The sequence below is a fragment of the Orbicella faveolata genome, unplaced genomic scaffold (genome assembly GCF_042242905.1).
Source record: "Orbicella faveolata isolate gen_17 unplaced genomic scaffold, um_ofav_v1 contig_13, whole genome shotgun sequence".
NCBI classification, from domain to species: Eukaryota; Metazoa; Cnidaria; class Anthozoa; order Scleractinia; family Merulinidae; genus Orbicella; species Orbicella faveolata.
The window spans coordinates 20,403,278-20,417,500 of NW_028301540.1; the positions used below are offsets into that span (position 1 = coordinate 20,403,278).

The 14,223-nt window shown below is 37.1% G+C and overlaps 1 protein-coding gene across 1 annotated transcript in view; it reads left to right on the forward strand.

Moving 5' to 3' along the window:
- Positions 1-28: 28 nt before the first annotated feature.
- Positions 29-14,223, forward strand: part of LOC110053967 (leucine-rich repeat-containing protein 45-like) — a 15,330-nt gene continuing 1,135 nt past the window's right edge. Inside the window, exons 1-3 of the mRNA XM_020760295.2 lie at positions 29-760; positions 7,084-7,232; positions 13,846-14,223. The exon at positions 13,846-14,223 is cut by the window's right edge and continues 1,135 nt beyond it. Coding sequence (XP_020615954.1) covers positions 112-760; positions 7,084-7,232; positions 13,846-14,223 — 1,176 coding nt within the window. The 5' untranslated portion in view covers positions 29-111. The remainder of the gene's footprint in view (positions 761-7,083; positions 7,233-13,845) is intronic.

Genomic DNA, 14,223 nt, shown 5'->3' on the forward strand with positions numbered 1-14,223 from the left:
GAACATAGCATATTTGACGTAGTTGATGTGGGTCTAGCGTCCGTTACCACTTGTGGCAGCGTCCCTTTGTAGTCTTTGTTCTCTGAGTACAAGGAAAAATATTTGCAGAAGATGGAGGAATTTCATAAACGCTATACTCGAATATGTCGAGAACATCATCTATACCCATTAGAGGTTATTTTAAAACACATTCGAATGTGTTCAGAAGGGAATTTGACTTCTGACGATATGACGAAGTTGGATCTCTCATCGTATAACCTAACTCCAGAAGACTGTAATGCGTTTGTTGATGCTCTTACAGACGATCTCTTCTTTGAAGAGCTATCTTTTTCTGACTGTTTGCTGAGCGAAGAATCAAGCAAAATTCTTCTTCGAGGCTTGATGGAGAACAAGGCTGTCAAAAGATTGAACTTGAAAGGAAACAACATTCGCTCTGGGGCAGCGGAAGTTCTGGGTCAGTTCCTGAAGAAAAATACTTGTGTTCGGAGTCTTCTCGTCGAGTGGAACTCTCTTGGCTTGTGGGATAATGGAATGAGAGCTGTTTGCGAGGGACTAGCCGTCAATCAAGTTTTATTATTTCTCGATATGAGAAACAATCAGATCACACATGAAGGGGCTAGCCAAATCGCCGTTGCACTGAAACGTAACCAGTGTTTAAGAGGTCTAGATTTGCGCTGGAATAACATCGGCCTTCTTGGAGGAAGGGAATTGTTGGAGGCTTTGAAGTACAACAAAAGACTTGTAGGATTAGAACTTACAGGTAAGCAGATTCGGTCTTGTAGGAATGCGATATAAATTTACAAGATGTATAGAAATAACTGGATAACGCAGTTCAAGAGTTTTCATTGGCTAATAAGTCATCATGATATGAGCGATTTTAATCCATCAAATATTTTTGCTTGCATGTAATTGGTCTAAATGCATCATGTGACTGAATATTCCCCATCTAAAACCACGCTCAGTTTTGAAAATTGGGGAATATCACCTGGATATTCCCCAATTTTGGAAACTACTTGTGCTGTGAAAAATATCTGAAGGATAATAAATACAATAGCCTCCATTTAGCCCAAAAATATGCTCCAATATTTGTCCTTGGACATTATCTGTTCCTTTAAGCTCTCGGAACAGATAATGTCTGCAGACAAATATCTGAGGATATTTCTGAGCCAAATGGAAGCTATAGTTTATTTTATACAGTGTAGGACATTCCATATACGTGAAGGTGTAATTTTTTTTTTTGGCTTTTTTATTTTTATTTTAGTTTTCTATATTTTGGGTGTGTTTTTAAGAAAAAAATTATTCCACTTATGCTTGTTGGATATGAGATGATTACAGCCAAGTCAGAGCTATGGGCCTTGTTGACTATTTATCATCTCATCCAATGTGAGCTTGTGGAATGATTGCTGATTTATGATAATCCATCAAATATTTTCGTTTGCACATGATTTGTCTAAACTTATTACATTACTCAACATGCCCCAGCTAAAACTTGGGACTGTTTGAGTGACATTACCCATTTGTGTATATTTAATGCAAAAAATGTTTGAAGGATAATAAATGCAACAGCCCCTATTTTACTTTACAAATATGCTCAGTTATTTACCCTTGGACATTATCTGTTCCTCGAAACTCTCAGTTTTCCACAAGCTTTACTCGCAGAAAACTGCGTGCTTCTCAGAACAGACAGTGTCTGAACAAAATATTATCCGGGCACATTTTCATGCCAAATGGAGGCTATTGGTTAATATATATAATGGTAATTGGACTGAGAGGAGTGCAAGTTTGGTCTGAAATCATACTTGTGATGTCAAATCAAACTCATGCCGTGCACTCGTTCGATTTTGAAATCACGCATATGATTTCAGACCAAAATTGCACGACATGAAGTTCAATTGCCACTTTATTACATCCAGTTTGGAATTGGACAATTTTATCGCCTTAAAATTTTAGATTTTTGGTGTATTGTTCCAGTCGCTGGTTTATTAAAAAAAAAGCGGAATGGGTAGCCTGCATAGCAAGCGTTTCCATGGGGTTTGGAAGCAGAGAAAGACCGAGGAGTAGGATTTTCTGTGTTTTGCCGGCGCGGAAAATGGGGCGAGAACTAAAAAAAGAAAGAAAGAGGGGGGTGGGGGAGGTGAAGGAAGGAAATGCTTGCAGACAAACCCCTGGATTTTGGAAATCCCCGTTCGCCAGCGAAGGGGACTTGTGATTGGATGGGCTAGTCCAATATTATTGACATGTGTTGATCAAGGGGAAGATGCATTCAAAGCTTGTTTACAAAACGCTGTAACTTTCCTCACCAAATGAGGATTAGTCGTCAGCTTCGACAGTAGGGTAGAAATCCTGTAGTGCAATGCCAACGCTTTGGTTTTTCGAAGCCTGCACATTATTGCAGAAGCAAGTGTGACACAATTTGCAGCTGTTCCTTTAATTTTAACATCACTTTCTTGAATGCCACATGCACCAAGGGCAAGATAATAAACCACAGGACAGAAAATTTCCACCACTGCATGGGAAAACCTAGTGATTTCGTCTGGCTTGTTACATAGCAACATGTCTTTATAGGTACTCTGACATTTCATTAGAAGGATTTTTGCTGACAGCATTTAGAACCTCTGGGTACAATTCTGAATGATTTGTTTATATAGTGTTAGTTGTGGCATGCCAGTTTTTGTCACATATTTGCCTTACCAAATATTTAATTGTCTTGTCACAGGGAATTCCTACGAGGACATTTCCAGTGTTGGTTCTAAAAACAACTTTGACTTGGAGGCCACCTAGGGGAAGATTATGGTATCTTTAGTTAGATACTGGTCAAGATTATCGTTATTTTCCCTCTTAGATGTTTGAAGCCTCTCTTCCCCAAATTCCAAAGTTTTCCGAGAAGACTTTCCGTTGTTTGTTTTTGTCACAGGTGATAACACTCGAACCGATTTGTGGATCTGGCGTTTCCAGCAAACGCATCTTTACTGGAGTTGCCTTTGTAGGAGTTGACTTGCTAATTTTACCTTGTATCGATTCCTGGACAAATGAATACAGTGATCCAAGATTTCGAATCTTGCAAGCACAAGGATTACAAACACAACTTGAATATTTCTCACATTTTAACTTCTCACTTTTTTAACTTAACTTGCAGATTTGTGTTAAAATGTCACCCTTGCAGTCCTTCCTTTTAGACAGATTGAGTAGAAATAAAGTTTGATTATAAATTACCAAATTTAACTTTGAAATTGCAATTTCAAAGCCTGCCTTGGTTGCATGGAGTCATCGAGATTTCTCCGTTCCCTCCGTGCGCTCATTGTTTCAGACATATTTTGACAAGTTAAAGTTTGTTTTGGCTCAAAGTTCACTTCCGCTGCAGAAGGCCAAAGATTTTATTGGTCAATTTATGACAGCCGATGACAGCATGAAATCTCAGTTTGCACACTCAGGTATGAAAGACCAAGTGGGTGGTTTTCAAAATCCAGGGGTTTGTCTGCAAGCGTTTCCTTCCTTCCTTCCCCTCCCCCTGCCCCCTCTTTTACTTGCTCCATTTTTTGCGCTGTAATTCTTTGCTCCTGAACCCCACAGAAACGCTTGCCACACAGGCTACGGAACTGGAAACGCCTTTACGTCTCATTTAATATGCAAAATGATGTCACGAAAACTCATTTGAGCATGACAAAGAAACATGTGGTTCTGAAGTCAGAAGGAAAATAGTCTACCTCAGGTAGAAAAGTTCAATTCTTGTTGCCTGAATCAATGATGGAAGGCCTTCCTTTCTTCTGTGGTTGAGGCTGAGACTTCTCATTGTCTTTGGAGAAGGAATTTGAAGGTGCATCCTGTGTTATTCTGCGATGGATTTCTTTTGAGTTGTGAAACTCCCTCAAGTGCATGATGCCCTGTGGATAGTATGTTTTTTTCTTTTAAATACAGTTTAATGGCATGATTTTAAGGGTCCAGCTCGTTATCATCTCCATTTCTTTTTGTGACCTCGGCATAGGACTCAATACTCAGGACCTTGTCAAGTTCTTGCAGGGCCATTTGTTTCAAGATATTTCTAAGATGGCGGGTCTGGCACTGGCTTTGTAAGATGTTTGTTCATTCCCTGTTTTGTGCAGTGGGGTGTATTTTGACTATGTTTATTCACAGCGACAGAGTTGAGCTCTTTTGTTGCTTCGTTTAAAACTACCAGAAACTTGGAAACATCTACCTTCTTGAGATGGTTCTGAATTTGTTGTTGTGTGGTTTTCGTTTGTTTATGTTTTACTTGACTCGGTATCATTCGCAGATGTTGAAGAAAAATCGCCAAAATATTCATTGAAATGGACACTGAAAGTTGGAAACTTCCATTAAAGTAGGTCTTCAGCCTGAAGGAGCTCATAATCTTCATTCAGAAATTGTAGTTAATTAAATTCGTCAACATTTTTTTGGAAAAAACAATAACAACAAAGTTTTGGCAATAGTAGTTGCAAAATTCTCCACAAAATGGCCTTTTTGTCTCTCATTCTCCTGAAATTTTATTGAGTACTTTAAACTAACCTTGAAATCTGATTGGTTGTTTTGTTTTACTGTCCCAATCTCGTTGGCTGAGAAAAAGATGCAATTTAGAGCAAAAAATAGTGCGATTTGTGAATAAATTGCACCACCGAGAGTCAATCAGATTGCAAGGATAACCAGTGATTTCAAAATGGATTTAATAAATACAGAAATCAATGGCGAAGAACGCACTCAGGCTGTCTGTTTGTTGTTATACAGTTTAGGGAAGCATGCAATATTCTGTCTTGTTATATAAAACAAGTGCACGATTTGCCCCCTGAGCACTCAGAATAGCTATTTGAAACTAAAGAATCCTTATTGCTGAAAAGGTTCATTCCAAGCCTCTCAATCTCCCCACCCCCCCCCCCCCCAATCCCCCCTCCCGTCGGCATTTCTAGATTTTTTGAAAAATGCTTTAAATTCCGCATGGTAGAGCTTGACTATTATTTGTTTGATTTCTATTTATATATCTTATTTTCCAGCCTCATAACCTGCAAATGTATTCAGAGAATCTGACCTCTATAAAACAATCTGATTGAATAACAGTAGCAGCCAAGTACTTTAAATTAAAGGTCTTGTCCTGCAAAGCCTCTTTCCACCTTTGGCTTATTTTTATGCAAAACAAAATGAACTGATGGTTACCAGTAATTAAAGATATCAGGTTATTTTAATATATATAAAGCACTATAACTGTCAGACGACTTCTCTGTGTGAAAACCCTGAGAAAATCAGAGGAAATTAATCTGTCAGTGAAGGTTGTTTAGGAGCCAATTATAGTGGGCCAAGGCGTCAAATGTGTGGTGTTTTGCAAATAATTTACAGATATCTGTATACATAAAAAAAATTGTCCTTGACATATTTAATTCCAGTGTTTTGCTTTTCTATTTGGAAAAAAGGGAACTGAAAGGCTATAATCTAACCACAAAACAAAGAAAGAGAAGAGGGAAACATGAAGAAAAATGGCAAAATAAAAAAGAACAAATCAACGGGCTCTTTGGAAAAGTTGAAATTTTATGTAAACAACTTGGTTAGTTGGTTGTTGCTGCTTTGTTAGTCTCAATTTCAGCCATCTTCCTGAGTCCAAACTCCAGAGAGAGGTCTAAAATGAAAAGTTGCTGATCTCACTACCTGAATTTAATCAGGTGGTGATTTTAATTGTTTGAATTTTAGAATATGATTTCACAGTGTATTGTTTGAATCTTTTGAGTTAATTTCAGCAAGGCATTGAAATCACCAAATGCATAGGAGTTCAATTTCAAGAAAATTGTCTCATAAACAGGAAAATGAACTTTACTAGGTCTCTACTTACAAAATTATGGGGATTTTTTCAACCAAACTACGATAGAAAATTAATATAAAAAGATTGAAGGTTTTAAGTAAGCAGCAGTTGTGGCTTGTACATGCAGTGATTGTCCTGATTAGAATTTTCTGTTTTGTCAACAAGCATGACCCATACATTCTGTCCAGCCAGAGAATTTTTGAACTTATTTTTGTGTTCGTTGTCGTGTCAGTTATGTTGAATACTGAATTATGACATGTACTTTACTTATGCTGGCTGTGTTGTATGCTCTTACAGTAACAGTCTCATTCAAATTAAACCAAAGTAAGTGTTGATTAAGAGTGGATTTTTTTTAGCCATGAACTATTTTAAGCACTAGCACCTGTATATACAGTGGAACCCATTGATATGGTCACCAATGGGCCATGAAAATTTGGCTGTATTAACAGGGTGGCGGTATAATGGGATAGGGTCAAATGTCATGATTGGTCTAAACTGAGTGACGTCTTAATAGATATATAATAATTGCACATCTAAACAACTGTTCTTTAATAACCATCTAGAATGCTGATATAATTTATAAAAAATTGAAACTTCAATCAGTACATACCGGTATTAACAATGGAAAGATGAACATAACTGGTTTGAGTGGCCATATAAACGGGGTAAAATCATAAAGGATTATACAGGCTGGTATTTCAGATTGTGGCCAATGGTTGTATTAATGGGGTGGCTGCAATAACAGGATTTTCATGTAAGAAAATGTACAGTATGTATGGCCGTTTTGGCTGGGACAAAAAGAATGTGGCTGTAATAACAAGGTGACCGTATTAATGAGGTGACCAAAAGGTGGGTTCCACTGAACATGCAAAGCGTAAATCAGATCACCATTCAAAATATTACCTGCAACTTTTTATGATCCCATTCATTTCATGTTAACTTAACATAGGTTGTACATTTTTTTGACCCAAAACTATCTTGCCCAAAGTTTTCCCTAGACAGGTAGCCAAACTATACACCTTGTGAAGTTTGAATTGTTTGGCAATATTTTCCTGGAAAAGAGCCAAAAATAAGCATTAGATTTCAGTGTTTTGGGAAAATCCAGGAGTCAATGGGTTAGTATCATGACAATGTTTTGGTCCTAAAATGTAAACAGTTTGTGACAAAAACACAGGTGTTACACTTAATTATTCAATGTTGACTTATCTTCTGAGTGATTAAAACAGGTGAAACTTGAGATAATACCTATTGGTAAGTTCATGGATTATTTTGTTTCTCTTGTTTAGGCAATAACATTCCTCAAGACATTGTCCATGCATTGTCTGTCGCCATCCAACAAAACAGTGACAGACAAGTAACTTTTGAGGAGCACCGGGCCAAAACTGAAGCTTTGACAAGAGAATTAGAAAAGGCACAGGAACTCAAACATCAGGAGGTATATACTTTTATTATTCAAAAGTTAATGGTACACTGAAGGGTAGTAAATCAATAAAAATGATATCCCACATGTGAGGATATCATTTCTATCCACATCCACTCGTGAAGATTTCATTTTTGATAACATTTTTGTCCCATAAACTGCACATAAATTTGTTGGTATATGATCAAACATCTTCTGATCTTCTTTGGAAGTCTTTGACAATCTTTGGTTATCTTCAAAAAATTTAAGAAATCTTCGGAAACCTTCGGAAATTGTTCAGAAATGTTTGTCCAGAGAATCTTCGGAAATCTTCAGAAAGTGGTCGAAAATCATTAAAAAAACACCAAAAACATTGACAGTTATGTATTGTGAAAATTAATATAATAAAAAGAAAATGACATCGCTTGGAGATTCGAATTTCTGTTCTCATGTTTATAAATATTTCACTCGTTTGCTGCGCTCGCTTGTAAAATATTTTTCAACACTCGAAGCATGGCCATGTAATACCTCTATGTAATCCCTACTTAATGCAAAAGCCTCCTGCCTAAAAATACGTTTTGTACACCTGATCATGATCGTGATTATTTACAGTTGAAGCTTTTCTTCTTGCCTCTCTGATCACCAGCTTCCCTTAGTGGACACCCTGTTATGTACCAGTCAGTGCTGTTGCTTTTAAGCTCTTGTAAGTCATCACTCCTGGCAGAAAAATGTGAATGCAACAGATCAAGAGATTAGTCATTCCCAAAAAGCAAAGAAACTACTGATTGGATGAGGTACTAATAAAGGGTTGGTGAGATGTGGGATGAGCCTTTTTTTGCTGCTGAGATGCAGAATTGAAGGTGGGATGCAGGATTGCAAGGGGTCAGCGGGAGGCAAGAAGTTGGTGATTTTTTTGTGGTGGGGTATGGGAATTATTGATTTTTTCATGCGGGAAGAAGGACATAAGACAGTTGAAATCAGGCAAACAATGCAAGCAAAACATGGTAATTCTCAAGTTTTCTTTGAGTTTCTTTTTTTGTCCACTCTTTCAGAGACTGTCTGAATTTTTTTATCCTTATCAGTGAGTCAATTTGCAGTCTGACTACTGTTGCATGTAAAAATAAAGCCAATAAACACCTGTTACAGACTTGTCAACTTTTCTATGGTAATAGAAACCATTAAAATTCTAACACGATCATGTCAATCACAGGAACAAAGAAGTTGAAGAGTGTCGCTAGGTAGATCGAGTGTGGATCTTGTCTCCTTAGAATATGTCATAAGAGGTTTTGAAGGAAATCTCTTGATGTTGTGCACGCGCCTGTGTGTGCACACTATCGATGTGAAAATCGTGCGCAGTAGGGATATGCAATGCAATAATTGTGAGGAATCACCGCTGGAGACCTAGTGTACCATGTTTATGATTTTTGCCATCAACAGAACTCTGAGAAGCAACATCAGGCTATGTCAATTTGCGCAAAGTTTACGGTCTGGATCTCAGACACACGGGCCTGGCTACTCTGCCCCAAGTTTCGCGCCATAAAAAATGAAAATGGCCTAGTGCATTGTTTGTAAACGTCAGGAGGGGCTCCTGCCTAGATGCACTCCCTTTAAATTTGATGATACAGCATGACTGAAAGGAGAGTAACAGGTCTTTCACCAGGGAATAGTGAGTGATCACCGAGAGAGATGTAACACTGAAACCAAAAAACAACGACAGACGCTTAATGCTCATCAACGAATAACAGTCAACTCAGAAGTATTTACTGAATGACCATCATTATAATTACTCTGAGAGATTTAAATTTTGTCAACATTCCACAAATTCCTTGTATAAGCAGGTCTATTGTGAGACCACAAGTCAGAAGTCAAATTAGCTTGTTTCAGTGCAAAACACTTCTTTAAGGATTTTTTTTATTATTTTTATTATTTTTATTTGGAATAACACAAGGGAAACTTGTAATACTTACTATACAATTACGAACAGTACACTCTTTAGACTACTTACAACACTATACTCTACTTACATTATATTGCTCTAATTATTTACATTCATCTATTTAAATTACAATATCTACACAACTTACAGTACACAAAAGGAGAAAAATAGATAATTATCATTACAGCTTGAGGTTGTACTATAGAAACAAAAGCAGACCGAAGGCATGTGGTACATTATAGATAAAATGAGCTATGCACCTGACTGGACATTAGAAATAGACAAATGGGTAAGAGATAAATACAGTTAGGTATAGAAAATATAATCTAAAATATTAATTAAATCCTCATATATCCTGCGAGAGGTTTCCATTTCTTTGTGTCTCCACTTTTTATTTCATATTGTGATTTTATTGTGCATAAGAAATGCGTAAGATTTGGACGATCTTCTTTTGTTGTAGTGAGCCATATGTGATATCATGCTAATAGAAAGCAGTAATTTATAAGGAGTCCAAATTGAGAGATATCTGGTCTCAGACGCAAAGCAGTAACATTTGTCACAGCATAATCTCTAGGAAGTAAATTTAAGTTTCTCAGCCATTCAGTAACTTTATTCCAAATGTGAGATGTTTGGCGGCATGACCAAAAAAGATGAATTAATGACTCAGAGTAGGTGTGACAAAATCTGAAGAAGTTATTGGTTGGTACGCGTCTACGTAAGAATTTAAACTGAAACTCTATTAGCTTAGTGCTCTTTTTAGGCAAAAGATAGGCAGCAGTCCAATTTACTTTGTCATTTATTGGTAGGCTACAATCCTCTAGCCTCTTCTTTTGACTTGACTGATTTTTTTTTATGTATTAATGTAGTTGCTTTTTTGACTTGAAAAATTCTTGTTGTAAGTGGCTCATATTCGAAGTTGGTGTTCTTTAAATCTTGAAAATTAGAGTCAGTCTGTAGAAACTTCACAGCCGATATTAATCCGTAGAAGCTGAGAGGGCGAGGGTCTATTTTATACTTACAGCGGAAATCATTTAATGAAAGAAAGGAGTTTCTCTGGCACTATATATATAAATAAATGATGTAGTGTTTTTTTTTTTAATTTTTATTTTTAAATTTGATTGTAGATTTTTAATACTTGTATAGTTTTAGGTTATTTATTGTTGTAATGCACTTTTGATCACCTGGTATGTTAAAAAGCGCACTATAAATCAATAAATTATTATTATTATTATTATAAAAGATGTTTCACCCGAGTTATTCTCTTTGTAAACCAATTTTTAAAAAAGACTGTCTTGTTTACTATCTTTATTAGGGAGTCATGCCCAAGTGGTTGATCCAGAAAGTGATCTTTCGATATTATTTCAGATTCAAAGTTACGTTCTGCCCAGATTCCTAACAGTTCTTTTAAAAAGGCATCCAAAGTTGTTATTGTCGATGAGGTGTCTCTAACGTTGAGGTTGTAGGAAAAAAGTTTTGACAGCCATATTTTTTGAGGGCTACATCAAAAACGATTTTCTATTTTCCCTTGTTATTTTTATCTAACTATTTTTTAATCCAAGTGGTTTTGAGAGATTTATTGAAGGAGCTAATATCAATCATTTTTAGGCCACCAACACCGAAATCATTGATCATTACCTTCCGTTTTATCTTGTTGCCTTTACCGTTCCAGAGAAAAGTGTAGAGTAAATCGTTTATTTCATTTAAAACATTGTAGTTTGAGCAAAGAGGCGAGAGTAGATAAACTAATTGGGAGATCACTAATGACTTGATAATAGTGATTTTTGCTAACATTGTGAGTCGGCGGTATTTCGAGCATCTTAAGATTTCTTTAACTTTTTCAAGTTTCTCATTGTAGTTTAAAGATACAGATATTTCGGATCTGTTGAAATCCATAGCCATAGGGATTTTACCTTGTCTTGTGGCCATTTAAATTCTTTTCCTGATAACAGAATTTTATCATTTCCAATACTTGCACCGATCCATAGAGCTACATTTTTCTTATCATTGAGTCTGAGGCCAGAGACTTTGCTGAAATCGTCAAGCATTGTAAGGGATGAAAGGAGATATTAACGTAACCGGTCTAATATAACTGTTGTGTCATTGGCATACTGACTTAACTTAATTTCCACATTTCTTCAAGGATTGGTGGCACTGACAAGTTTTGTCCAAATTCCCATGGTAGTCTCTGAACTCTACATTGTGTGATAACAGTCTTTGTGAACATCTGCTTATTGAAAGCTTCAAATTATACCCAGATTTGTGCGACAGTTTTTGTACATATATTAATTGAACTAGTAGAAATCAAAGATTATAGCAGTACATTCACGCGCGTACTGCATATTTGGTCAACAAAGTTTGATTGAATGACAGATAATGATTTGCACGTGAAGTTGAACTAGCGATGAATAAATTATATCCCGCAGCAGCAACCCGTAAAAATGTTTATAATAAAGTTTTAACTTGTACTGGACAAAGTATTTTCGAAGAAAGACATTTTATGTATATAACTATTTGCGAAACTCAAACTTCAATTTCAGATCGCCAACACTTGTGATAAATATTTCTTGAGAATGAAAATTTTTGACCTGCCGACCCTGCCAGACAGCTTGTCACCAACACTTACCTTGAAAATTTTACCTTGTGTTTGTATTTGCTTTGATTGCTCAAATTTACATCTTGTTGTAATGCGTCAGTCAATTCCAGCAGTGCCCATTCTCTCCCCCCCCCCCCCCCCCCCCCAGGCTAACCCGCAGGCATTAGCATTTTTTTTAAATAAATGGGCAAATTCCCCGGGGTGGGGACACATAAGCTGTCTAAATGCACCGGGGTGGGGACGAAGAAAGAGGGCAAATGCCCCGCCCCCGGGATCGTCGCCTTCCAACACCTCTGCAGTTTTTTTATTAATCAGTGAATGAAACGTTCAGCTGTTCAGTATTTTAATGCAACGGGAAGACTTCAAGGACAACAGTACGTGTTAGTTGATTCTGATTATATTTATTTCTTTATATTTGTTTTTAACAGTTTGCTAGAGGATAGCTGGGATCGCGGCAAACGTGCCTCCAGCAACGAGCGATGATAGTTGCCTGTTTTCGCAGGCTACTTTTTCTGTAAAGAATCAAGACATTTCAAATGGTGATGCATTGCATTTTAAGCTCGCAAGATCTCTCTTGAAGATCGCATCATTTGAATTCGCAAACCTTAAGTATTTTAACTCCACTTTCATGAATTTAAAAAATGCTAGGCTAGTTTTGAATGCGAAATGCAAAATAGTCGTGTTCACGTCAGTGATTGTTTTGTGATAAACAAAATATAGTTCACCTTGTCGCTTATATTTATATGCTTACAAGTAATGAAGATATATCTAAAATTGAGAAAACACACCTTTAAAACATCTACAAGTTTCTCTAGTGCTTGACAGACAAGTCATTGTTCGACAAACGCTCATCCATGGCACTTTCGAAAACACGTGTGTCAAATGCCCGGGGTACGCAAATGCCTAGCCCCCGGGCCGCGATAAAATTGCAGATGCCCCACCCCCGGTACTGACAACGTGAGCAAATGCCCCGCGGTTGCCCGGGGGCGGGGATGGGCACTGCTGGAATTGACTGATGCATAATACGAAATGTTAAATTAGCTCTAAACGTAAAACACAGCCTTTTGGCAAGCTACAACAAGGAAAGTTTGTTTTCTGACAACAAATCATGGTCACTTGCCGAGCTAGTCCAAACTACGACTGGGGAAATTTTATTTTCTAACCACATATCCTGGCCATTTGCCAAGCTACACAACCCAAACAATTTGCTTTTTGATCACAATTCATGGCCATTTGCCGTCGCTGAGCTACAAAATATTCACTCTTGATGACAAGGGTTGAGTTACCTACGTGTATTGACGTAAATCACAGCACCAAAGTGCCAGACAGCAGCTTTGAACTCTTGCCTCGAATCTATACATGTGACATGACTGCGCACATGCATGCATGACGTAATTTGCCCCTGCTGTGAGGGGGTGGGGGGTGGGGCAAATCTGCAAACAAATCCGTCCCAAAAAATGTTGATACAGACTGGATTAGGATTGCGTTACACTTCGTGAACGCAATAAGTGTATTTGTGGTCTGAAAGTACCGGTGGAGGTTGCTGTATCAGGTAATAAAACCCAAGGGTAAAAAATTTAACCACAGATGAGAAATATGACTGCAAAGGTACTAGCATTGATACACACAGTGAATGAAACAGATTTAACCTTAATTACAACACTCAAAATTTTACAACCACCCCATAGTCATTACTACCTAGTGTTGCAGCGTGCATTATGTAAAACTTTTGACAGTGAGTCGAGTACACTACAAAGGAGTCTTGTTACACACTAGGGTATATAAACTGATAAAGCACACACGTGGGAAAATGTAGAAGTGACCTAGTATTTTTTACCTAGTAGTATTTTTTAAAAGACCTTTTGTTACTGAGTTGGTGAAACTTTGATGATTTTCAGGGATTCAACAAAATTTTACCTTAAGACTAAAATACACCCAGTGTTTATCAACCCCTGAAAAATAGGTCACCAAAACAAAAAAGGTATTACTTAATAATCAAAGGGAAATGTGCGGCCCTCAAGTGCAATTCCAGAGAAGAAGCGTGTATGTGAGCAATTTGTATTCATTTTATTTCATGTGAGCAATTTGTATGCATTACTTTACCTCTTTATACCTCTTAGGTCACAAACCTGAGAGAAGAAATTGATCAACAGAGATCCAGCCAGGAACAGCTAAACAGAAGTACACAAGTCAAGATTGATCACTTAAAGTCGACTTTGGAAGAAAGGAAGTCAGCATTTGATTCTTTATCAGCAAAACTGTCATCCACAGAATCAGAATTGCTTCTTTCAAGAAAAATGTATTCAGAACAAAAAGCTCTTGCGAACAAATTGACAGTTGAATTGCAAGAGGAAAGAGAAAGCAATACTGCAGCAGTGATCCAACACAGAAAGAGAATGAATGAAGTCATTGAGAAAAATCATGAATTAGAAAACATGGTCAACGTGCTTGAAAGAAGAAATAAGAGTTTTGAAAGCAAGATTCATACTTTAGAAAAA